The 26,799-nt window shown below is 40.7% G+C and overlaps 1 protein-coding gene across 10 annotated transcripts in view; it reads left to right on the top strand.

Annotated features, from left to right (window-relative positions):
* NFAT5 (nuclear factor of activated T cells 5) overlaps positions 1-26,799 on the top strand; it is a 66,181-nt gene that overhangs the window by 33,364 nt on the left and 6,018 nt on the right. For 2 of the 10 annotated variants that reach the window (XM_083752086.1, XM_083752088.1), the window contains exons 3-12: positions 5,691-6,255; positions 10,972-11,164; positions 12,471-12,661; positions 16,063-16,235; positions 17,275-17,409; positions 17,604-17,656; positions 19,960-20,092; positions 20,487-20,564; positions 22,620-22,765; positions 23,811-26,214. In XM_083752086.1, the coding sequence (XP_083608212.1) occupies positions 5,691-6,255; positions 10,972-11,164; positions 12,471-12,661; positions 16,063-16,235; positions 17,275-17,409; positions 17,604-17,656; positions 19,960-20,092; positions 20,487-20,564; positions 22,620-22,765; positions 23,811-26,214 (4,071 nt within the window). The other 8 variants (XM_083752093.1, XM_083752090.1, XM_083752087.1 and 5 more) reach the window with 8 other exon arrangements.

The raw sequence follows: 26,799 nt of genomic DNA, 5'->3' as shown, positions 1-26,799 counted from the left end.
TGCTTATGCTTATGGTAAGAACAGAGACGTGGGTGGCGCTGTGGGTAAAAGCCTCAGCGCCTAGGACTTGCTGATCGAAAGGTCGGTGGTTCGAATCCCCGTGGCAGGGTGCGCTCCCGTCGCTCGGTCCCAGCGCCTGCCAACCTAGCAGTTAGAAAGCATCCCCGGGTGCAAGTAGATAAATAGGGACCGCTTACTAGCGGGAAAGTAAATGACGTTCCGTGTGCTGTGCTGGCTCGCCAGATGCAGCTTGTCATGCTGGCCACGTGACCCAGAAGTGTCTGCGGACAGCGCTGGCTCCCGGCCTATAGAGTGAGATGAGCGCACAACCCTAGAGTCTGTAAAGACTGGCCTGTACGGGCAGAGGTACCTTTACCTTTACCTATGGTAAGAACACTTGTGAGAGTATCACGTGTCTCTTACCAGCTTCGTAGAATGATGACTAGTGTGAAAAATTTACCAAACTAATTATCGCATATTGTAAAGATTGGACCAGAAAGGACAGTCATTTCCTTTCTGGAGAAATGTTAAGTTTATTGATCAAGACAATGCAGCATTTCCTTGTGTCTGGAGAGGAATACTGGGCAGGGATAAATAGGTATGAGGGCTCTGAATTCATGCTTGCTGGTTGATTGCAACTGATTGTCGCTCTTGAGTGGCAGACCACCTAGTCTGAATTGGTGAACATGAATCACCCAACAAAAGTTCCAGGTAAGAAATAACCACTTGTGCATCTGTAAATATGAGTGTCAAATTATGGATTTCCCGTCTGTCAAAGCAGACTGAATCCTGTTTTTAATTGTGTTAAATAATACTTGTTTTGGCATGTGAATGTAATGGGGAATTTAAAATTGTTTGGGGTTTAATGTAAGTAACCAACCTACTTTGAATCTGCCTTGAACTTTTAAAGTAAATTGGATTGCTTTTATGATATTTGCTGGGATGCTAGCTGTTTTCTCTATTAATACACTTAACTTGCATTCTAGCTCCGCCATTCAGAGACAGGCATCGTGTGGTGGGTTGTGTGACAGTGTCTGTCAATAGTGAAGACAAATAGTACCAGAGACACTTAACCCATCCAATCTCACCCAGGGTATAGGTCGGTCTTGTTTTCAGACTTCTTCATAAGTCTTTCCTTTCTTTTTCTTTTTGTTTTGTTATAAATAGTGGATTGACTGAAGTTAAACTCTTAATAAAGTTTTTGATTTTACATCAATAAATGAAGCTGAAGAAAAGTAAGCAGCCAAAGTTGACACAGAAGGTGTCGGAAGCAGGTTTGCAGCCACTTTGTCCCGGTTCATACTTCTACCTTTGACAACACAAGGGCTCGTGTCCTTCTGTCTTTACTCCAAAACTGTCGCTCTGAATTCACTGGTCCTGCAAAATTAACCCACAGAAAGATTTGAGCAATATTGGAAGTGGAGACTGCCAAGAATAGAAAATGCAAGGTTCATAAATGACACTTGTGTAGGGATAGGCTCTGGGGATTGAGTCTATCAAAATGCCAAAGGTTCACCCTGTGTTGTTGAATGCTTATTGTTTTCATTCTGTTTTCTGAACAGCAAATAGCATGGCAAGTGTGCCAGTTTCTGGAAAGCTGTGAGTTCTTCCACCAGCTGCTTGTGCATAATAGTGGTTCATATACAGGTGGAATCCCAAGCCTTAGCTTTTGATCTCCCATGTTCTCCACTTTGGAAGGTGACTTTGCCTTGCAGGGTAGCTTGCCTGTTAGTTTTCTCATCACTTGAACTGATGTTTGGTCTTCTTGAAAAGCCTTGTAGCCCTGAAGGGCTTATGTTAAGAGAAATACCTTAGGGCAAGAAATGGCTTCCTTTAAGCTCTGCCTAAAGATAGCAAATCTCTCTGAAACTAGCAGTGAGCTGATGGAGGACAGAGAATTTTAAAAGGGCTTAAAATCTTAGAGTCTTAGTCTCCCAAGGTTGTATAAAGCTATTGTAGCTTTAGCTAGTAACCCAAGCTGCCCATAACCTCTTTGATTCTCATCTCCTAAATCTTATTCTGAGGAGAGGCTTTAAAAAACTGCCTCACTGCCATAAAAACAAAATGCTTATTTAGGTTAAAAGCTACTAGTACCTGGAAAGCAAAGGGTCTTTGCAAACTGACATGAACTGTCACTTGTAGCACAGAGCAGGGGTGGCCATTACTTTGCACTGCACTGCACAGGCTTGCTTTGAGTCCTTTTGTTTCTAAGACTGAAGCAGATGCCAATAAGGGTGCAGGAGCTTGTTGTTCTTTCTTGAACTACATATTTTATTTCATCTTTGACTATTGATGGTATTGGAGCTCAAAGGGCTTTTAACTTCCAGTGTGATCTCTCCTGTTTGGATCTTGGATGAGCTAATTATAAAATGACTTGCACAGATAACTGTGTATTGTAGTTTTTGTTGCCATGCCTCTGGAGACTGTCATAAAACATTCTTGGCATGTGATTGTAATTCTAAAATGGCTTTAAAATGTAACTGAAACTGAACCTTGTTAGACTGTAATCTTGTATTTAACAAAATGCAGTAAAAATATCCAACCCTCCCCAAACATCGAGTTTGTGCTTATTGAGCTGTGTCTCTTGGGTCCTAGTGAGTAAATTCTATTCAAGAAGTAAGAGGAAAATGCTTAAAGTGGGAGGACTGTGTTTCTGGGTTAAGGTTGCAAAGTGGGAATATGAGGGGTTACTTTCTGGTGACCACCTTCCTAGAGAAAGCCAATTTCCTTATGTCTTGGACTTGGCTAACTCCTAATGGCTGGCACTCTTATTGCCATGATTTGGGCTCAGTTGAAAGGACATTTTGTTAATAATAAAAAGGGTTTGAGACTGCTTTAGTATGGAGTGATCAGTCAACAGATTGCCATTACTTTTTCAGATTGAATTTAACACTGCATCCAAATTATGTATACACTACCTGAAAAAATAGCATTTATCTCACTGATGTGTAATGCATCAATCATTTCCTGAGCCTTTTCAGCTACAAAAGTAAAGAGGTCCGCCTGCCTAACTTCAAATGCAATAGTAGGATGTTGGGCCTGGGTTATATTATTAATATTGGTATAAGGACATATAATTAGTTCTTTTTAATTGGTGTGACTAAACTTGCCTATTTTTTAAGCTTTAAAGCTTCAAGTTTATAACTTGGCACAGCTGTGATTAAATAAACCAAACAATTATTTGGTTGCAGTCCACATGACTGATTCACAGGGGTAGCAAAAAATTAGGGTTCTGGTAGTCTGTGTTTTTCAAATTATCTGCAAAACTATACTAATTGGAGAATTTCCTTTTAAGGAAGTTACTATTTATTTAACACAGGTTTCAAGCTTTAACTTGGTGCTAATATTTTGCTTGATAAAATTAGCATACCTTGGCTTTCTTGGTAGGATTTTATTTTATGTGCATTCCCTCTTCAGGCTGCTAATCCTGCCTGGCATAACTACCCCAGTGTGGACTGATGTGAAAGTTCCAAACTCTTCCATTTTAGATAGGAACATGGTTACTTTTCTATCCACACTATTCACAGATCAGCATAATGGGTTGGTGCCAAACACACAGTTTAAGTGTGTAAACTCTCTGCACCTTAAATCAAAGATGAGGCAGCCTCCGTACTAACGCCTGACCCTTGTATGATCATCTTTGTTTGGGGAAGAATCCAGAGATGGTCATATTCTGCATGGAGTTTCCTTTCGGGGTGGGGTGCTACTAGAGAGGGGGAAAGGATTGTCTGCAGCAATGCAAGTTTAGAGCATTCTTCCTGCATGTTTTACAGTGCATGCAGTATGCTAGCCGCATTTTTGCATTTCTAGGTGGGTGACTATTTAAAAGCAAATGGAAGTTAGTGCTGTTTTAACAAAAGCTAGCTAAAAAAATAATGTCCCATAGCAAACTTTTCAACTCAAAGTGGCTGCAAATCAGCAATTATATATAGTCACTGAAATTAGCAAACTTTACATCTTTCTAAGGAAAGCATTGCATTAATGCATGATACAAAAAGGACTTGGAAAATGTTTTTTTTTTTTTTTTTAATTAAAATGCAGTTCTGAGTGACTGAAACTTCCAATTTCAGCCACTGCATTTGCCAAGGAACAAGCTGGAAAATGGAACTGGTATCTGTCAGTGGCTCCAGATTATTCCAGAGACTGGCTGGAGATGGGATGGGGGTAGTTCTAAGGGAAGAGTGCACTGTTACCTGACTGATAGGTTCACATTTGAAACCTTCATAACTAAAACTAAACAGAAGATTGATCTGTTTTGCTTTTAGTCTATATTTCTTGGGCTTCTTAATGCAATACTAACATTTTCACTAGGTCAGTTTGTCAGTTTATGTTTTTTCTGTACCTTAAATATATTGTTGCATATTGAATGCATTTAAAAGAAAAGGAACCTGCAATAATCTTAATTCCTTTTTCTGACCCTTTCAGTTTATACACAGAAATTCTGTTCATTGAGTCATCAGAAGCCACCTTCCTTTTTATAGTTAACATAAGTTTTACCACACTTGTTTGCTCCCTTCAGCAGGTAGTGCTATCAACTTAATACAGCTATTTTTTAAGCTAATTATTCTGGAATAGGGAGATGTCTTAAGCTGGTGGGTAATTTTTTTATTTAGTAGCATTCTCAGATATATGCAGAGAGTTGCAGCCCACAATCTCCTTAGCTCAGAGCAATCACTTTGACTTCAGGACACTGTTGAGGAGTGAAGGCTTTGTGGGCAGTTAAATATATTTTATCTATGCATTCTTCTTGCCTAACCTGCTTTTAAGAAGCCCTAGTCGCAAACAGATATCTAATTCTTAGGCCAGCACCTACCCTGGTAGTTATTTAGCCATCAACTCTAATAATGTTCCTTTTGCTGAGACATGGGCTGCTACTTATTCCATCAGTAATGCTGGGTGGCTTTAATTCATTTTATATTTTTATGGACTTGAAGTAACACATAAGGAAGTGACTTGATCATGCCTCTTCCATTTTCTTACCAGCATGCTCTGATTTCAAATCTCAGCTGAATAATTTTTTTAAGCCATAAATGGTGATTGGTACCAGTTCCATTTTGTTGCGGTTAAGTTATTTTTGTCTTTCATTTCTCATTTAATAGTTAATATCTGGAATAATGAGCAGCTCTCTTCTCATTTATTTTCTCATATTTTTATTCCAGGATTTGCCTCTGAAGCAGGGAGTGTCTGCATTAAAAATGACCTGTAGTTCTCTGCTTCATAGGTTAGAAACTTATTTTAATACTTTGTGGCTAAGCACAGTCCCACCTTTTTCAAAAATTTCAGATGCTGGTTGATTGGCATGAAATGTGGCCTAAAAGCACTGACACATGTCTTGCATTGGGGTTCCTATCATTTTAGATAAAATGGCTTAAACTCATAGTCCTGCTGAGGCAATAAAAGCGCCCTTGTTTGCTTACAGCCTTTTTATGACTTAAAGAAAATTTAAAGAAAAAAGTCTGATTGCCACATGCACAAAAATGGAAGTATCATTTGGACACTTTTCAGAATACTTCTGTGTTGCTTAAGCCTTATATCACTTGAAGTGTTTAAATTCAAAAACAAGCCAAATTCCAAAACATTCATTTGGGGGAAAAAATCAGTTCACTAATCACATTACTTCAAAGGGACTGCTATAGCCAGCACAGTTGGGATCATGTACCCTGTATTTACTTCTGAATTGTACACCGCAGATGCTTCTTCAGCTCCCTCCTCTTCCTCCATGGGCGGTGCTTGCAGCTCCTTTACCACCTCTTCCAGTCCCACCATTTACTCTACCTCAGTCACTGACAGCAAAGCTATGCAAGTGGAGAGCTGCTCCTCAGCCATGGGGGTAAGTAACCGAGGGGTAAGTGACAAGCAGTTAACCAATAACACAGCCCAGCAGCAGCAACAACAGTCCACACCGAAGAGGCACACAGTCCTGTACATCACACCACCACCGGAGGACTTGCTGGACAACAGCCGGATGTCCTGCCAGGATGAGGGGTGCGGATTGGAATCTGAGCAGAGCTGCAGTATGTGGATGGAGGATTCCCCCTCCAACTTCAGTAACATGAGCACCAGTTCCTACAATGATAACACTGAGGTGCCACGTAAATCACGTAAACGAAATCCAAAGCAGAGACCGGGGATCAAACGGCGAGATTGTGAAGAGTCAACCATGGATATCTTTGATGCTGACAGTGCCAAAGCGCCTCATTATGTCCTTTCTCAGCTCAGCACGGACAGCAAAAGCAACTCGAAAGCAGGAAATGGGTTGGTATCTGCCTTTAAGTTCTATCAACATATGTTTAAAAAACAAGCTAAAAGCATTACCTTAACTTTTCCCTAGTGTTCAGCTCAGGTTCACACTGAGAAATACAGGAGAGGTGATAATCTGGAACTAAGTTCAATGGTTTCTTATGCTAAAATGCAAGGTTTACATATGAATATATATTCTAGTCTGATTTAGCAACTATTGAACTAATCTGTCCTGGAATTGTTGTCTAGCTCTTCCCTGTGGAAACTGATTAGTGAATAGGAAGCTTTTCAATAAAAGCATGTTAAAAATGTAATCCCTGAAGCTGAGATCGGCTCCTCCATGTCTTCCTCAACAGTACCATACAAAGCTATTTATAAGGGATCTGCACTTCGCCTACTTCTGTTTCACTCTCTCCATCAATTAAAGACAGCTGATTTTGATCTTATTATATTAACACTTACTAAAATGTTAAAATACGCTGAACCAAATTTGTGTTCCATGTCACTTCAGTTATGTATTTGATTTTTCAGAAATAAATCTCTAATCCTGTTTTGCTGTGTGCTTCTCGGTTGTGTGTGTGTGTGTGTGTGTGTTGCTGTTGTTGTCTGTAGTCATGCCTGGGTGGTGGTTTCTCATCTTTTCCACTTCACACTTTTCACTTAACTGCATCTCAATTTAGAAATAGTGGCTTGGATCCAAAGGTCCTGCTGCATGAGCAGAATACAATTCCACTCATAAGGTTGTATGTGTCACTGTTTCTCTCCATCTGCAACCTCAGTGTCAGTTTAAAACAGGCTACAGAAGGATAGAGTACCTTCAGAGTAGAGAGGTGAGTGCAGTTGCCTGAAGAATCTCTCTCTCTCTCACACACACACTGCTCATACAGGGGAATATTGGGATCCAAGTGATTGCCCACTGGTTTCCAGTAATGTTTATTTTTGTAGCTCATAATAAAACAGTGGGCTTATTTTATTTTCTGTATGTGTTTGTGGTATGTTCACAAAGCTATCCTTAGGTTGGTGAATATTGTGCAGATAGGAAACACCTTCCCATCTGTAGGAAAATCACCTTCAATTTGTGTACACTTTGTTGTTCCAGTTCCATACTTAAAATATAACTTTGTAAAGGTAGATTATAATAAACTCTACAGAGTATATTTTATGTTGCCACTGCAGCATTGTTATAATTTGGTATCCTTTGCAACAAAGCAGAGAGTTTTCCTCAGACAAAGGTGATTAAAAACTCAGAGGACAGACATAAAGTAAAATGTTTTATGCTTGTCTTGCAAATTTCAAAATTGGCAAGCATTGCCAGAATTTATTCAAACTGAAATAGATACAGGGAAGGTTTTCTTAAAGTGGTGAGTTCTTCAAAGAAGCAAGTTCGGTTTCTTGACATTAACAGTGTAATCCTGTGTGTGTCTACTTGGAAGTAAACCCTATTGGGTTTGTTTTTGGCTTACTGATTGTGGCTTGTTGGAGTGAAACAAACCATGCTCCCTGCTTTGGAAGCAGTTCAAAGTGAGGAGGAATTGGTGTTTGTTTCCTTGGCCCATAAGCAGAGAGAAGCTAAACAGGCCTTTTTAGGTGTGATCATGGTCAACCATTAACCATGGTTTACTCTGTTGCACAAGCAGGGCTGGTGACTTGCTCAAGGACTACTCATTGAGCTTCATGGCTAAGCAGAGGTTTGAACCTAGACAGGTTTGAACCTCAATATAGTTTTCTTTCAACAAGGTGGTACATGGAAGAGTAGTGCAGCTAGCCAGTAGCATTTATAGTAATAATGATACTATAACAGAAATTATTGTTGTTAATTTATTACTATTCAAGACACATATCTGGAGTCATCCTGAATAGCTCAGTGCAAATGTTGCCATCACAAAAGGCAAAGTACTACGATGAAAACAACTGTGTTTGACTACTAGAGGCATGGTTCTGGTTTTCATAAAATACCTGTCTAACCTACTGGACTTTATATTAACCAGTAGCACCTAAGTAAAGTGTGTATTCACATTTTAGATCCCTGGACATGGATGAGAAACGGGAAGAGAAGGAGTATTTAGCAGAGTGACACTGTGATGACCCCTTCAGCATATAGAATTTTGGAGAATTCATAGAAGGCTCTTAAAATGCCACTGTCAGTTTCTCAAGGATGAGAAGGAGAAGTTCTAGTTGTGCAGTTGATTTATGCATACTGCTTATGAACGAGCAGATTTAGGTAGAAATTGTGAACACAGATTCTTGTTTACTGTGTTATAGGCCTGCCGTCATGTACTTGAAACTCTCATGAGATTTAAAATATTTATTTTATCCAGACCTGTCCTCAAATGCAAAAACCGATTAAACATCTTTTTAAAAATAGGTTTTCGTACAGCTGCTACTTTTGCTAGACCAGGGGTAGTCAACCTTTTTATACCTACCGCTCACTAATGCATCTTTCTTGATGGTAAAATTTCCTTACTGCCCACCAGTGCTCAATGGAAGGAGGATTCAGCTTGTGCCGTAGAACCCCCTACCGCTCACCTAGAATCCTGAAATGCCCACTAGTGGGCGGTAGGGACCAGGTTGACAACCCCTGAGCTAGACTATAGCTAAACATAGAATATATCTTACCTGCCAAGTGCCACTGAGAGAGTTTTTTCATGCTTAGATTCTATTTCATTTGTACATAAATTTGTTACATAGCAGTGTTCCACACTGTGCATGAAGCCTGCAGAGAAGTCCTAAAATAGGGTTGCCAGGATACCCCGAAAGTTGTTGAGTTGTGGTTTTTTTTAGACAAACCCCAAAGTTGTTGAGCTTTTCTTTTTCACGAAAACACAAAAGAACCCACGATTTTTTTATTGAGGTAGAACACTTATCAGCATTAAACACATTTTTTTCAGGGCCTTTTGGTAGCAGGAGCACAGTGGTGGATGCAGGTTTTATGGCATTCCAGACTAGTACAGCAGACATTTCAAGCAGTGTTTTCTATGAAGCTTTACTAACAAAGCTTAAAGTACTAAAGTACTAAGTACTAAAAGATCCGTAGTGCTGGAAATAGCCATGAAACTGTTGATTATGGCTGTTCTTGAATGATTTTCCAGGCCTTTGTGGGCTGAGATACTGAGGTCCTGATGTAGACTTGTTCTACCTTTCACAATGCTGTATTGTGGGAACTGGCTTAGGGCTGCCCATGCCCCTGGTTTGATGTTATGGTGCACATGCTGGTGTTCAAAAAAGAAGACAAGTACTTTTTAGTTCACAGAGGACAAGCTTGAAATATACGTAGGCACTCAGATCTGCAGAGCACACAATTCATTCCCATTCTCCCTGTGAGCCAGTGAGGACTTGTACAAACAGAAGCCCACATCAGGGATACAGCATTCCTAAAAAGCTTGAAGCTAGGGATGTCCGAAAGACAGTGCCCTTTGGGGGCCTTCTTCAAATTGGTTTCATTTATGGAACTGACCATTCAATGCAGTTTCTAAACAATGTTGCTGGTTAGAGGCTGAGCCGTGTTGCATGTATTACTTCATTAGAGCAGACTCAGCAGCTTAAAGAGATGGTTCTAAAAGAAATAAATCAGACTGATCCGTCACTATATAGTGTCTGTAAACTTGAACTGCTGCAAGGTCAGGAGCAAAGCAAGCCTTTCCTTTTACCACTGAAATATTTCTCTTCACCTTGGATGCTACACTGAATGTACATTAGCAACGGCTAGATGCTGTTCTGTCTAATCTACTTCTGAAAAGGGCAGAGGCCCCTTTATTTGTGTTGCAAAATAGAAAAATGTTTAATCAGGTCAGTCCATGAGTGGCTCCTCCTCCTAAATCTGCATCATTGTAATAAAACATTTAATGTTTTCAGCCTGGTGAAGATTGATGTGCAGTGTACAATTATTCTAATAATTGTATTTACGCTACAGGAAAAAATGTAGGCATAATCATATTTTAAGTGCCATTGATTTCACTGGGAGAGTTACTTATGCTCTCTCTTTAATTTGGTGGAAAGTTTCAAGTGCTGCTGGATTGGGCCACTTGTATATAAGGGGGGGGGAACTAATGGACAGTGAAGCAAATGTAATCTCAGGACACAAATAAGTAGCATCCAGCAGCCATGTGGTCTGGGATATGGCCTGGATGCCAGAATATAAATAGTTTTATCACAATCAATATAGTCATTGAAGGAATATTGTATTTTAATATTCCTAAAATGGATTTATTGGCCTAACTATATCCATTTCAAAATTCATGTTTCACTTAAAGGATGCATGATTTTGCATATACAATGTGAGTTCTGCTCAGCTGTATGCATTTAATTACATAGTCTAGGGATTTACAGTGACCACTGGTCAAAATGGTTATAATTAGTGACGAAAGCATGATGAACAGTTTTAAGATGGCTGCCATCTCATGCCAGCTGACTATATTTATACAGGTATTTTTGCCTAAATAGCAGTGTGCCTTTTTCTTACATTCTTACATAAAACAAAGATTAAAAGGGCTTAAATTTCAGGCTTATACAGTTTAGTTACTGAATTTCTGTTGTGAGTACGGTACATGAAACCACACACCCCCTTCTACATTTCTTCCCAGTTTGCAGTCTTGCGTTGTGATTTTATATTGGTAGATTTAAGTATGGCCCAGATCTGTGTTCTTTTCTCTTCCCCCTCCCCACCCCAGTTGTGCTTGTTTTTTAAAGAAAGCCTCTGGTAACTGAAATCACTGGTCTGCTTTAACTCTTTAGAACATCAGAAACCCCAAAAACAACTGGAGGCAAGAAGAGTCCTATGTTATGTGGTCAGTACCCTGGTAAAAGTGAAGGCAAGGAGCTGAAGATAATGGTGCAACCAGAGACACAGCACAGAGCTCGCTACCTAACTGAGGGCAGTCGGGGCTCGGTGAAAGACAGAACACAACAAGGATTCCCCACCGTAAAGGTAGGCCAATTCAGTTTTTGGGGTGGGCCAATTCAGGAGTGTGCTGCCATTTATGGTAAGTGAAAATCCAGTTCTTCACCCCCAGCCAAACCTGACTCCAGCCAAAAGACAAACATACTAGGTCCTCCAGGGCTTCATGGGTTTCCCTGCAGTGACAAACTGTTGCCAGTGCCATGGTGTGTTTTTCAGCACTGATGTTGTCATACTAAGTTTTAAATTGCACTAATTTAGAATCTGTGTATATAGTTCCATATTTCTCAGGGATGTGGCTTTTGTGTTGTTTGGAGAGTAGAGGTCTAGATGTGTCTTAGTTTAGTACAGAGCAGCCTTTCTTGTTGAGTGGAGGATGTGTAAATATAGACCAATAGCTGCTCTCAGCAATTAACAGTTAAATGAATACACAGAGCACTGTCTGTGGGGCTGTTCATCAGAAACTAGGCAAGCTCAACGACTGTGTTAAAACTGAATGGGGCTCTGTGCCTACAATGGCTTTCTAACTTTTAGCCTGGAGTATGGACAGACTTCTGGGACATCAAGGTGCACAGTGCACCAAGGAATTACAAAATGCTACTAATCCAGCTGGTGGGGAAATCATTGCTCTCTATTTTGCTCATGTTGCCCTTGAATATTTGTGGATGTTAAACACTTAATAGAACAAAAAATAGCATGGATTATTTGGGGAGAGATAATTCAATCACTTAACTACATCACTTTCTGAGCAAATATAAAGTTTGAAAGATGTTGTATCCTAATAGTATACAGACTGAATTGCTTTTATATGGTTTTGTGCATGTACAGTTTCTGAAGAATTTATAATCTAGAAGTGTTTAGGACTGTTTTGTGATGAGGTGTTTCTGTATTTTATAACTACATGTTTAGAAAGTCCATTAATTTCTGATAGGTTTTTGAAAATGCCACTGTTTCTGAATGGATACATAATTAAATACATAATTCTGAATGGATACACAATAAACACACTGGAATAAAGATGAAAGGATTTCAGTTTGGGACTAAATTGCAGATTTGCTGTTTATAAGCAAGGATTCTGATTCCTGCTTGATAGACTCAGGGAAGTATAACTGAGATATTGCATAATTAACTGGAACTAAATTGGTTTAACATAGCCTGCAACAACTGAAGAGTTGAGCTGTTATTTTGGAAAAGAGAAGACTTTCAGTGCACCACTGGGTTTTAACACTAACTAGTGTTCTGATGTTCAAAATACCCTTACATTGTAATATTTGCAAATTATTTGCATTGCCTGTTGTAGTCTATTAACGCTTTCCTGCCTGTTTTATGGTTGTAGCTGGAAGGTCACAATGAGGCTGTGACACTGCAGGTCTTTGTGGGGAATGACTCTGGTCGGGTGAAACCTCATGGATTCTATCAGGCCTGCAGGGTTACAGGACGAAACACCACACCCTGCAAAGAAGTTGACATAGAGGGTACCACCGTCATTGAGGTGGGCTTGGATCCAAACAACAACATGACCTTGGCGTAAGTCACTGTTTTTCACTGTACTATTTCTGGGTCTCTCAGTGATTCTGTAGCAACATATTTCCTGCTTTGGATTACGTGACAATTTAAGGTCCCTTTCAGCTCTTTATGATTCTGTATATACTCAGATCAGGCATTTTTAATTGCAATAAAAGGCAGTAAATCTGGGAACTACTTGAATATACTTAAATTATTTCCTGTACACTGGCCCCAATCTAGAGCTCTTGGGATTCTGGTCTGCACAAAATGCATGTAGGCAGACACTTTCGTGTCAGAACGCTATATGCACAGCATTTCAGTGCATGTAACATCTACTGCTGAAGTTAATGGGGCAGCCCCAGCTTGCCTAGAAATCTGTGAATGTGGAGGAGCCTTTCATGTACCAACACAGTGGTACCTCTGGTTACGAACTTAATTCATTCCAGAGATCCGTTCTTAACCTGAAACCATTCTTAACCTGAGGTACCACTTTAGCTAATGGGGCCTCCCGTTGCTGTCGCACCGCTGGCGTGCAATTTCTGTTCTCATCCTGAGCTTAGGCTGACACATTGTATACAATGAAAACTTTTAAGACCATGTATATAAATATAATGTTTATAAAGCATTTTAGATACATGGAAATAAGATGAAGAGAATATGGCATATTATTCCGAACTCTTAGATCCTTCTTTTTTAAAAATGACAACAAATAACTGATTGGCAAAAGTGACATTGTAGAGACTCTTCTGGAAAATGCAGCTCTCCCCACTTTTCATTGTCTTGTGGGGTGTTTTTCTTTTGATAGCTAGCTGTAAGACAAGGTAGGTGGAAGGCAGGACTAAAGTATGCCTCCCCAGTTAACACTGTGAAAGCTGCCAGTGAACTGGTGGCAAGGCTAGGTGAATGCATCAGCTGTGCTCTAGTCAAAATGCTCTTAACTGGGCTGCTATCTGAAACTAGCAGAATTTTGTAAGATGAAGTGCTCTCACACTGCTGGCTCAGTAGTGGTGACTCTGCTGATGAAATAAACAATGCTGTCTTTCAGTGAGCACAAAGCTCTTATAAACTGTCTGCCATGTGGAGCTTTGTGTGTGTGCACTAGGAAGTTTTGTATTGCTTGTGACTTGGTCAGTCTCAGCTTCCGTAATGGGATCTGTATTTTGACTCCCTCCCTAAAATGGATCAACCTTTTAATTTAAAGCTGTTGTGGTCTATTGATGGGATATAATAGTGTACTAAGACGATACCAGATCATTCCTCACCTGTTCGTCCATGTAGCTGGTTTTGAGCTAGGCCTCATCTGTTGAATTGTCTGAAGTGGGAAGAATTGAGATCTATATTACATGATCCTTTTTGTGAAGACCAGTTAGATAAAGATTTGCCATTTCCTGCTTTGATCATGGGTAGGGCTGGATGGGGGGGGGGGGCAGTATCAATGAATAAACCTGCAGTTTAAACTCCATGTTTATTTTGACATAGCTGCTGTGGCCCATAGACTAGAGGCAGGTAACACAAAAATTTTGTCCAATTCTATTCAGATGTCAGCGCAAAGCATTTACCCCCTTTTTGCTTGGGCTTTTTGGCCCTTAGTTTGAAGGATTTCTGGCCTCTTGTGGGTGGGGGGCAGGGTCTGGACCTGTCTTTTATTTGTATAGATGTGAGTTTTTTATTGATGTGATTATTTTTATTGGTTTTAGTACTTCTGTTCATGTTCACTTTGAGCCATTTTTATGAGTAAAGTGACTAATAAATATTATTAATAATAATGTTGGCATCATAGTGTAGCTTGAATTTTTTCAAATATCTGGTGAATAAGAAGTACAGCAGCTTTGTACTTCCCTCTACAGCATTTGAAATGAATTTTCTGTGGCCATCTTTCTCCTTACTGGGTGGGGGAGTTGAAAATGCAGAATGGATATTCTGGGAACCAGAGAGAATAATTTGAATTGAAAAACTTTTTCACTTCATTGACGAACTGATTTCTTAGTTCATTGTTTTCTCTGTTTGCTTTATGCAAGCGAGAGATGCAAAAGAGTCTCAGAATAGTGACTGGTTGCTCTAGTGATGAGCACTCAGCCAGCCAGCATAATTGGGTTGTCCAGATTCATTGCTCTTCCTTGTCTGCCACCAAATCTGATCTGTGAGCTACTGATGCCTCAGCTGAATCTGAAGTGCTACTGCCATCTTTTGCTTTTCTCTAAAGATGCTATTTTCCCCTCTGGTATATTTGAATCCATTAGCCAAATCTCTCTGAATATTTAGGATGAATGCATTTTATAACAAATGTTATGGGGAGGTAGCATTTAGGTGGTTATTTTAGTTTCTGAAAAAAGATATTTTGGAAGTATTTGGCCATAATACAAATTGCTTATTTTGGCTATTGTTGAGGATTCTTGGGTCATGGCTCTTGCATGACAAAGCTTAAAATTATTTCTATTTTCAAACTATTGTATCAAAGAAATTTGTGTATAGGTTTAAGAACACACCTGCAGCTGTTCTTTGTTAGAGGCACATTGCATGGAAGCCAAATAAACTTTGCCTAAAAGCAGCCTCTTTTGGATTTCACACTTCCGTAGTTAAGATTAATATATATATATATTTTAAAAAAATGTATATCACCCTTCAGCCAAAGATCACAGGGCAGTTCGCAGCATAAAAATAGAAATTGAAAATACAAAATACATAATAAAAACAAAAACAAAAACAAAAAACCAATACCCCCCTTCTCACAAACACATTTAAAAGAACATTTTAGCTACCTTGAATAACATGCAAAGTGATTGCTTGCCATCCTCTTAACACACCTAGTAGGCAAGCTGCTGTGCCCCCTTTTTATGGGAGAGGTGGAGAGAGACTGAAAATGAATTTCCCAAGGCCAGCAAGTGACTATTTGCCTTAGCAGAAGAAGAAAAAGAAGAGTTTGGATTTGATATCCCGCTTTATCACTACCCTAAGGAGTCTCAAAGCGGCTAACATTCTCCTTTCCCTTCCTCCCCCACAACAAACACTCTGTCAGGTGAGTGAGGCTGAGAGACTTCAAAGTGTGACTGGCCCAAGGTCACCCAGCAGCTGCATGTGGAGGAGCGGAGACGCGAACCCGGTTCCCCAGATTACAAGTCTATCGCTCTTAACCACTACACCACACTATTAGCACACACCCCTCTCCAATTTAAGGCTTGCTCTTTTGACAGTAGCTGTTGCTGCAGAGCTTGGAGGTGAGGGAGCTTTTTGTGGCTGCTTCCATCATCTTTGCAGCTGTAGAGGCACATGCATCTGTAGTGTTTATATGGGCAACTCTCGCTTGGGTTAAATACCCATGTGCCAGGAGACCTAGGAAGCTTGCTGTTTTACATACCTTAGCAAAACTTAAGTGGCCTCTTTGAAAGCAAGTTGGGTAGGTAACTTTAATCTTGTGTTGCTAGGGTGGACTGTGTTGGAATACTGAAACTGAGAAATGCAGATGTTGAAGCTCGAATAGGCATCGCTGGCTCCAAGAAAAAAAGCACTCGGGCCAGACTAGTGTTCCGTGTTAACATCACTCGGAAGGATGGTTCCATTCTGACCCTGCAGACGCCGTCCTCACCAATTCTGTGCAGTAAGTTGTAAAGTCAAACTCTGAGTTCCATCTTGCTGGGGCTTTGGGTCCCCTGTTAATTCAGTTGCCCTGCATTTCATTTTCTGCTTTAATAACAAAATAGAATGAACAACCCAAATAAACCAAATAAATTGCCTAGACCTTAAACAAACTTAGTTTTCATGTGTGTCTGTGTTGCTAGGAGTCCTCATGCTGCTTTAAATGAAATTACTTTTTCTGTGTAGGCTTATAGCATATCTAATTGGTTCCCTCATTGATCTATTTTTAGTGTTAACCAAAACTTGGGTGTAGGGGATCTGGTCTACATCCAAATTAACAGTGTGCCCTGTCAATCCACCAAGCAGTGCACATAGTTGGAATAGGAGTGTGGCATGTATCACAGGCAAATAAAAATGACTGTTTCTAGCCTGAGATAGCCTGCTTCTGTGGTTTGAATTATTTGTTGCTGGCTTGAGGCTTAAAACTACAGTTGTGTTTAAAATGCCAACTTTTTGCATCTGGGCAAAATGACTAACTTTTGTGTAATATTGATATAGAGCTTATTTGTATTTGGAAACTTGCTGAAGACTGTATGTACATGTCCAGCCAATTGTTATGGACCTTGTTGTGAGACACATTTTAAAGGCCACTAAGATGTTGTATATGACAGTTGGTTGATTTTTGAAACCCCTTGCACTAGCCCATTTATAAAAGAGAAAACCAGTGCTATTTTACTTCAGTGTTACCTAGGGGGGAAATGCTATGATGAGCACATTCTAGTAGACTACAGTCATGTGCCAATTCCTAGGAGAGTTGTGCTGTGCTTTTCTCTGATGAATTAAAGGATGGGCATGCTTTGCTACACCCAAGCAGAATCTCTGTAAGTTCTGCTTTCCTATATGTCATGCAAGCCAAATGACCAGTTCCAGATTGAGACCTTGGGAGATGATGCCAACTTTTTGCACGTTGTCAGTTAAACCACTTAGAAGCCCATTTTGGCATTAAGTTGCAGGTGTGGGGGTTTATATAATAAATATGCCTTCTCTTTTTCAATTTGTAGCTCAGCCAGCTGGTGTACCAGAGATTCTAAAGAAAAGCCTGCACAGTTGTTCTGTGAAGGGAGAGGAGGAAGTCTTTTTAATTGGCAAGAACTTTCTGAAGGGAACAAAAGTGATCTTTCAAGAGAATATGTCTGGTGAGTACCATACATACATACTCAGGCTGAGAATGGAGGTGAGGGGTGGGGCGACCATTGTGGATGGAGTTGGGCTAACGAATGCCTCTGCAGGTAGCCAAGGAGGTAGGTGGTTCCTGTGACCAGCTTCCCTGACAATGAATAAACTTAGCTGAGCTTGTGCAGTAATTCTACTCTCTTTTGCTTTCAAACAGATGAAAACTCTTGGAAAGGGGAAGCAGAAATTGACATGGAGCTGTTTCATCAGGTACATGCTTTTTAAAAATGCACAGAAATCCAGATGTAAAATCTTCCTTGTTCATAGTTGGGATACAGTTGTTCATTTATGCCTGAGGAATTGCTAAAGAATTTTTTCTCTTATCATATATTTGGAAGGGAGGATTTAGAAAGCATATATGAAGTTGAAATACGAGTTCTTTATGCCCAAGTTTAAAAAGGTAAATTTGCTACAAAAGCTGCCTTCATGTGGCTTAATTTTTTGTCAAACAATCATATGACCAACAGACTGGATCAGTCTTCATGGACAGATATTTTGACATAAATAGTATCTGGCTGGGTCACCTTTTTGTGTGTGTACAAATAGTTTGCACAAAGTTGTCATTTCTTCTCTTACTCCCTACTCCTTAAACCCGAGTTGCAAAACTGTGGTACATTTCACATTTTTTCACAACCTAAGCAGTCTCTTCTCTTTCATGTAGTGGTAGCCATTGCAGCCCTTAACCACAGAGATTATGTGAGTGAGCACTATAATTGTTCTGTTTATAAGGGCAATTTCTTTCTCCACTTCCCGCCTCTGCCCTGCTTGTGAGATACAGAACAGCAAATGTTCCTATGCAAGCAGCAATCAGTCAGTCATTCCTCTTCTAGGTGTGCTGACCCTCATTTTGGAAGTAGGATGATCAAAAATTGGCTTTTGTGCAACTGCTACTATAAGGACTGCCATAAACAATGATTAACTTTCTTCTAGTCTTCTAATGATGGGAATCCAAACCCAAATCCATTGTTGCACTAGGGTTAAAGATGCATTAATTATCTCTTCCTTCAAGAAATCTTACTGTCACCAAAACATTTTGAATCCGTAAAGTTAGAATCTTAATATCTTCTCTCTTTTTACAATGCTACTTTATGGATTCAAAATGATTTAGTGATGATCATTTCTTGAATTAATGGAGGATAAGCCTATCAATGGGTACTACCGATGATGGGTGTTAACTTCTTTCACTATCAGAGGCAATATGCCTCTTGACTACCAGTTGTTGGAGAAGGTGGTTGGTGAAAGTGCTGTTTCTTTTATTTAGTTAGAAATTTTACAAGTTTTTTTCCAGGTGGTATACAAATAAAATTATATATAAAGCATGGTTAATATCCATAAACCAATAAAAACAAATATACATAATACCATCATTAATTAAAAACAAAGATAAAATTGTTGAAACTTTTTTTATTTTTAAAAAAGGTAACCATATAACATGTCTGTTGTGCTCATGCCCTGCTTCCTATGGAGGCATCTGATTGGCCACTGTGAGAACAGGCTGCTGGACTAGTTGGATCAATGTCTGATCCAGCAAGGTGGTGATTATGTTTTTAAGAATCTAGAGTAAATACAGTTGACAGTGGAAAAATATCTAGAGCAACCTTTCTCAACCTTGGGTCCCCAGATGTTGTTTGACTACAACTCCCATCATCCCTAGCTACCAGGACCAAACAGACCAAGTTACTATTAATTATTTCTATAAGATTTTGTGATGATAAAGTTCCCAAATAAAGATATGATTACTTTTCTATTTTGCATATATGTCATATGCTATTTACTACTTAAAAACAGAAATATTAGTTCCCAATATTTCTGGCTATGATTTAATTTTATAACCTGCTGTTATCATGGATCATAAATTGAGCTTAGGTTTTTGTTGGGTGAGGAAATTATTTCAGATCTAGTCACAAATAATGCAGATAAACTGCTGGGTATTATGTCTGCCTCCCCATCCCCAGCATAGTTATCTATAGAATTTCATATCACAATATGTGGTAATGGCTGTCAGCTTTGACAGCTTTAAAAGGAGGCTAGACAAATTAATGGAGAATAAGGTTATTTGTGGCTAAATACTACCTCTGGTCTGCTTCAGAATACTACTAGTTGCTAAGGAACCTCAAAATCACCTCCCTGTAGTTTTTTCATTGCTGCCACTGCACAACCTAAGTCCCTGACTGGCATTTTGGTGGATGAGCAGTGGAAGCTATAGCAAAGCAAAACAAGGAAACAGTGAGTTGCTGTTTATGTGCAGGTTTTCTGAAATTAAGAAGATTGTAATAGCAGAGATAGGAAGATTATGCTGAGTAAAGACTTTTCTCCTGTGTGCTCTCACTACTGATAGGTATGTTCAAGAGATTCAGCTTTACAATTTGTAGCTGGGTAGATTTCTCAGCAGATCCTTGGTACCTCCAATGCAATCTTTACTTCTTATGATTAGGTCTTGTAGTGTTAGTCTGTGAAGATATAAGTTGGTAAGGTGTCTGCTCTAACAAACTTCTTTTTTTTTTTGGATTTAGAATCATCTAATTGTGAAGGTGCCGCCATATCACGACCAGCAAATAACTGCCCCAGTTTCTGTGGGGATCTATGTGGTGACCAATGCTGGAAGATCACATGACATACAGCCATTTACTTACACTCCTGATACATGTATGTTGAAAATGATGAAGCTGTAGAGATGGCCCTTGGCAAATACTTCTGCACAGTTTTTCTTGTATTTAATTGTTATATCTTTGGAAGAGGCTGAGGAAGAAAGCAAGACTGTTGGGTGGGCAACATCTCTTGCACTACTTGACATGATAGCTGCACACCAGGGACTTGCTCTCATTCTTTGAAGAGAGCCTGTCTCTCTGAAGCTTGAAGGCTTTATGGGAGGAAGATGAGTTTGGGGCTACACCGTATTACAAAGATCTGAGTTAAGGTCTCCCCCACCACTGCGCACATGAAAATAGAGAGAAACTTTTAAAATGTACCTTTCACCTTACGGGGGAACACTTTGCTTTACATCTGTTCTGAAAGTCAGCAGTGTCTTTTGCATTTGCAGCTGGTACTCTGAATGTGAACGTGAAGCAGGAAATACCCAGTCCAACCCAGCCTTGCTCTTTTGATGATGCTATCAAAGGTATCTAATTCTTAGCAGTGGTATTAATCTCTTTGAGTTCTAACTTACACCAATTTTCTGCAGACCTTTCAGAGAGATTTTCGTTAGAGCTTTATTGTGATCACAAATTAAGAGTGTAGTCCTTTGCATGTCAACTCAGAAGTAAATTGCTTTGAGCTCAGTGGGGCTTACTCTTAAGTAAGTGTGCATATGATTGCAGCCTAAGACTCCTGGTCGCAGAGACAGTGGTATATGCTGGGGCTTTAATCTTGCAATTACTCTAGTGTTGCTGTTTCTAATACATATTAATTCCACAAGTGGTTAAAAGTCCTGACTAAACATGAAGTTAGTGCAGATAACTTGCTAAACTGTTTCATGAAAATGTTGACATAAGAGTTGTATTGCTAGTGCAAAGCTCACCACTCAAATAAAAATAGAGAATAAATTATTCATAGTACTTGCTTTGCAGTTGTCTTTACTACTCTGTGTGTACTATAGTGGCAGGCCCTGTTGGTTTGTGTGCTCTTACTAAGTGAATTGTTTGCTGAAGCTAATTAAGTTTCAGAAGCTGCTCAAGAGCATGTGTTTTTGAAGCAAAGCAGCATAAATAGTAAGGTCATGAGTTTGTCAGGCTTCCAGGGCTGCAGCTGGAAAAGATTCAGCATAGCTGTTCTGGAATGTTTCCAACTCACTAGGAACAGGAGATGTTCTCATACATTCACTGATTATTTGTCGATTTAGCTCAGCAGTTTCTACATTGATTGGCAGCAGTTCTTCAGAGTCACAGACGGGATTCTTTCCCAGTCCTACCTAGAGATGGTGGGGATTAGACCTGGGACCTTCTGCATGCAGAGCAGCTACCATTGAATTTATGACACTTCTCCAATCTTGGCTTCAATTTTGCATTTGAGTGTTTCCCATTCGGCTTGTTGTATGTGTAGGGCATATTCGTTCTTTCTCCAAAACTAATTTATGTATTAACCAGTATAATTGTGTGACTTGGCCTACATGAAGTGTGTCATGATAAATGTGGCAGTGTTGTACTTACAGTTTGTTCTTCATTATGCTTCGAGTCAAATATTTCACCCATTTTTCTGTGTGCAGGATTATGTTTTTGATCCCAATTCATCCCTTCTCCTTTCTTTGTATCAGCCTGGAATTCTTGCAGTTAATTACATATGCTTCATCAGTCACAGTGAAATGCTGATGCCATTTGGCTCAAACAACTGCTGCTCATCACTTGCAGGCTTGTACAAGTTGTTTGTTGGATTATTTCCATAGAAAACTATTCTTCAGCTGATAAAAGACACTTGCAAATTCCTTCATGCCCTTATTTTACTACTTTCACCTTTACTTAAAACCCTTAATATAAGCAAGAAGTTGAACATTTGATGTGTTCTGGCAAAAGCTGATGCAATTTGAAAGAACAGAATGGGGAAACTTGGTGGCTTGCAAATGGATGGACATCAGAGATCAGGGTGATTTTTCCTGTAATAACAACTTTATGGCTCTTCAGAAGATGAGCTGTCGCTCAGTGGTAGACCATCTGATTTGTATACAGAAGGTCCCAGTTTCAATCCTTGTCATCTCTAGGTAGCACTTGGAAAGTTTACTGTCTGAAACCCTGGAAAACCATTAGTAAAGCTAAAGTACTGTAGATGGACTAATGGTCTCACTCTGCATAAGGCAACTTCCTTGATCCCTGTTTGGTAAGGAGAGCTGAAAGCATCAAGATTACTCTTTCCATCAAATTACTCACAAAACAATCTTGTAGCATCTTAAAGATGAACACACTTACTGTGGAATAATGAGCTTGAGATCACTTTGTCAAATGTGAGTTGTCACATGGCCTTGTATTTGTTGTAGCATACTAGTATAGTCCTTGCCATATAGTGACTTATTTTACCAGATGTATTACCCTCTCTGTGGCAGTGCTATGTATTCAGATGCTTGTTGCTGTTTACAACCTAATTTCTGGAGAGTGGAGGGGTAGCCCTAGCAACCAGTCCTCTTATTCTCAGCCCCTGTGGCTATCCTTCAGGACACCAGTAAGACTGTGTTTGTTCTCTGCTGCAGTGAACACCAGTGGCTGTAACCTGGACAAGGTAAATATTCTTCCCAGTGCCTTGATAACGCCACTCAGGCCAAACTCTGTGATCAAGAGTGAAGAGGCTGCTCCCATGGCACTTACAGCTGAAAAAAGGGCTCCTCCAGTCTTTAAGGTAAGTGGTGGCATAGAGAGCTGGTGATTGGGGGGGGGGGTTCTGCAAAACTTTTATTAAAAGATCAACTCTACCCCTCAAGTTAATGATCTTTCAGATATGAGCTTTCCTCTTCCCACTGCTCTCTGAGCCCAAGAGTGTCTGGATTATCATTTTGCTAAATGCATACCATGCTGAGTGCTGAATGGTTGGTAAAACAGCATCCACCACAGCCTTCTTTTGCAGCCTAACTTGTGGGTCTTCCATTGAGTGCTTTACTTTGATGTTGAACCAGTCAATTTCACCCTTCTGACAAAGATAATCAGATTCCTGATTCAGGGATTTGATATCTTTTTCTTGGGCTCTCTTGATTTTATTGTGATCAACTACAAATCTGTGGTGAGCTGGTCAACAGCATATCTAATGCCCTGCATAGCAAAATTATTTATTTCTAATATGTTGTACTCTGTCTTTTTATTCAAAGTGGAAGGTGTACTTGATTTTTCTATTGCCAGTTCATAACTTCCATCATTTCCACCTTGGCTATTATTCATTTCTATCAGCCAAAAAAATTATTTCATTTGATGGTATTGAAGCATCCTGCTTACTTCTCTGCTTATATTTAGTATGCCGCCTTCTTGCTGCTTGTGCTTTTTAAAGTGTCCATTATGCGGGGTAATATATAACTGCAAGTACTTGGCAATCATTTTTTATGATATTCAATTTCACACACATTTTTACATATTTTTTATAAGAAGGTAAAAATTATTGGAAGTTGTACAAAAACAAAAGGTCAATGTTTTATGTAGTTAGTTGCCAAGTAAAACTAAATCATATTAATTTAATCAAAATATATTTTGAATTTCCAAGTCATTTTACAACTTTTTAGCACCCCTCATTTTTGGAATTTGTAAGTTGAAAAATTTAACATGCCTTAATGGGATAGGGATCCAATGTTGCAGTTGGTGTGGTTTAAATGTTAAACAGTTTTCAGAGTGTTGTTTCATTGAGGCACCATGCAAGCTTATGATTGTTCTGTCTTATTACTGTGTGCTTTCCCCCTCAGGCAACAAGTGTAGTTGGACCACCCCAAGCCACATTGGAAACCAACATGTCCAGTATATTGGGCAATGCCACTTTCTCCTCTTCTGCTTCTCACTTAGCACCAGAGAGTGAAAATCAGCAGCTGCAGCCAAAGGTATATACTCCAGAGGCAATGCCCTCCCTCCAGGCACAGGACCTTGCCCAGCCTGGCAGCTTCCCTGCAGGTTCTGGTCCCAATCAGCTGCAAAACAGTGACACCTTGTTGCAGCAGGCATCCCAGTTCCCCACAAGGGAGTCCCAGCCGAGAGAGGTGTTGCAGCCAGACAGTGCAGTCATGACTTTGTCTCAGTTGACAGAGGTGTCCCAGCAGCAGTCACCACTCCAGGAATCGGCACAAGTGTTGCAGCAGCAGATGTCGTCAAACCTTTTCTCATCGGCCAGCAGTGTGAGTCAGCTGCAGAACACAATTCAACAACTGCAAGCAGGAAACTTTCAGTCTAGCACTGCCAGCAGCAACCATGGAAGTGTAGATTTGGTCCAGCAGGTCCTGGAAGCCCAGCAGCAGCTGTCCTCTGTCTTGTTCTCTGGGTCTGACAATGAGGATGTTCAAGAGCAAATCAATGTAGAGATTTTTCAGCAGGTTAGCCAGATCCAAAATGGAGTCAGCCAAGGGATGTTTTCCTCCTCTGACACTGTCCATTCAAGGGCTGAGGACCTTCTTTCTGGGAGAAGTGAGAATGTCCATCCACAACCTGAAAGTTCTTTGTCCAGCCAGCAGCAGCAACAGCAGCAGCAGCAACAACAGCAAGCAATGGAGACTTCTGCAGCTATGGTGATTGAGATTCAGCAAGGCCTCTGCCAGGCAGCAAGTCAGATGCAGTCTGACATGTTCTCAACCTCCTCTTCGGGAAATAGAAACATCCAGCAGTCCCCAGTGTACCAACAAACTTCTCACCTGATGGGTGCACTGACAACAAATGAAGACATACAGATGCAGTGTGAGCTATTCTCACCCACCAGTGTTTCTGGTAATGAAGCTGGTACTCCATCGCAGCAGCAGCAACAGCAGCAGCAAGTGGTGCCTGCCAACGGCCCTTCCATGTTTCAGTCTTCTGGCTCTGCCGAAGGTGAAGAAGCTCCAGGTCAGACCAAACAGATGCAGAACAATGTATTTCAAGCTATGGTTCAAATGCAGCACAGCGGGGAGAACCAGGCGCAGGTCAGCCTCTTCTCCTCCTCAGAAAGCATGATGGCCGTTCAGGACAATGGAACACAGCAGCAACAGCAGCAAACCGGGAGCCTCTTTCAGCAGAGTGGGGAGTTGATGTCTCTCCAGTCTGGAAGCTTCTTGCAGCAGGCTCCCCATTCACAGGCTCAGCTTTTTCACTCACAGAGCCCTATTGGGGATGCTCAGAACATCTCGCAGGAGACCCAAAGTGCTCTCTTCCACAGCCAGAGCTCTGCCTCTTCCTCAGAGCAGCTGCAGCCTCCAATGTTCCACTCCCAGAGTCCCATGGGTGTGGTTCAGGACCAGCAGGCAAGCAACCTATTCCTTCCCCAAAGCTCAGTTGCACAGGAGGAACAGATGCCCTTCTTTGCCACACAGAATTCCATTTCTCCACTGCAGACATCTGCCAATGCTGAGCAGCAGTCGACATTCCAGCAGCAGCAGGCTCAGCTCTCACACCTCCAGAACCCTATGCTTGCCCAAGAGCAGTCCCAGCAACAGCAGCAGAGCATGTTCCAATCACAGGTGCCCCAAAACCAGCAAGGAGCCATGTTCCAACCACAGCATTCTATGGTGGCTCTTCAGAACAGCACACCCTCCCAAGAGCAGCAGCAGCAGAATTTGAGGTTCAGCAATCAGAATTCCATGAGCCCTATGACATCCCAGAAGCAGAACATGATGTACAACCCAAACCCTAACCCAATGGCCAACCAGGAGCAGCAGCAGCAGCAGCAGCAGCAACAACAACAACAACAAAGCCAGTCTCTCTTCCACCCACAAAGCAGCATGGCACCAATGAATCAGGATCAGCAACCCATGCAGTTTCAGAACCAGAGCCCAGGCTCTAATCAAGCTGAGTCACAGCAGCAGCCTGCCTTATTCCACAACTCGCCCCAGATCCAGCTAGTCCAAGGATCCTCCAGCTCTCAGGAGCAACCTGTCACCCTCTTCATATCATCGACTTCCATGTCTGCCTTGCAAAACAGCATGAACCAGCAAGAGTTGCAGCAGCCCCCCCTCTACTCTTCACCAAACAATATGGCTGGCATCCAGGGAGCTTCTTCACCCCCGCAGCAGCAGCAGCAGCAGACTGCTTTGTTCCATAACACAGCTGGAAGTGGTTCCATGAACCAGCTGCAGAACTCCTCCGCTTCATCTCAGCAGACTTCTGGAATATTCCTGTTTGGCATCCAAGATAGTAAGTACAGAGTATCCAGAATTGTCATTGGCTAAATTTTAGTGCTTTCTTCCCTTTGTGAAGCTTGTGTTGGAGGCCACATCTGTGCAGCTGTGAAAAACTATCTAAAATTGTGTTGAATTATGACTTCCTTTGTAAAGCCTATATAATCTGGGAACACACTACAGTGTTAACAGCAATTTTGACATAGACTGCTTACAGTCTAAAGCAAGGATGGGGAACTTGTGGTCCAACTCCCCCCATCAGGCCCAGCCAGTATAAAAGTCAGTGATCAGTCCATTCTAAGTGTATAAATGTGTACAAAATCATCCAAATTCAGTTTGTTCACTCAGTGGCATTTATGTAGCATTTCCCCAGAAGTAGAGATTCTGTAACTGTGGCAGAGCTGCTGTAAACCTATCTGCATGCTTTCAGAGCATAGCACAGCACATAAAATGGTGGGGAAGAGCTCTCTAGCTATGCAATAGATTTTATATATATACAAAGAAGAATGTGCCAAAGGGCCTGTTAACTTCATATGAGATGCTTTGTGCATCTGTCGGTGTTTGACTTCTTTCTACTGGTTTCTTGGGATACCAGCACCCT

The sequence above is a fragment of the Podarcis gaigeae genome (genome assembly GCF_964106915.1).
Source record: "Podarcis gaigeae genome assembly, chromosome: 8".
Lineage (NCBI taxonomy): Eukaryota > Metazoa > Chordata > Lepidosauria > Squamata > Lacertidae > Podarcis > Podarcis gaigeae.
Note: the sequence above shows the minus strand (reverse complement) of the source record. Positions and strands in the feature narration are given on the sequence as shown.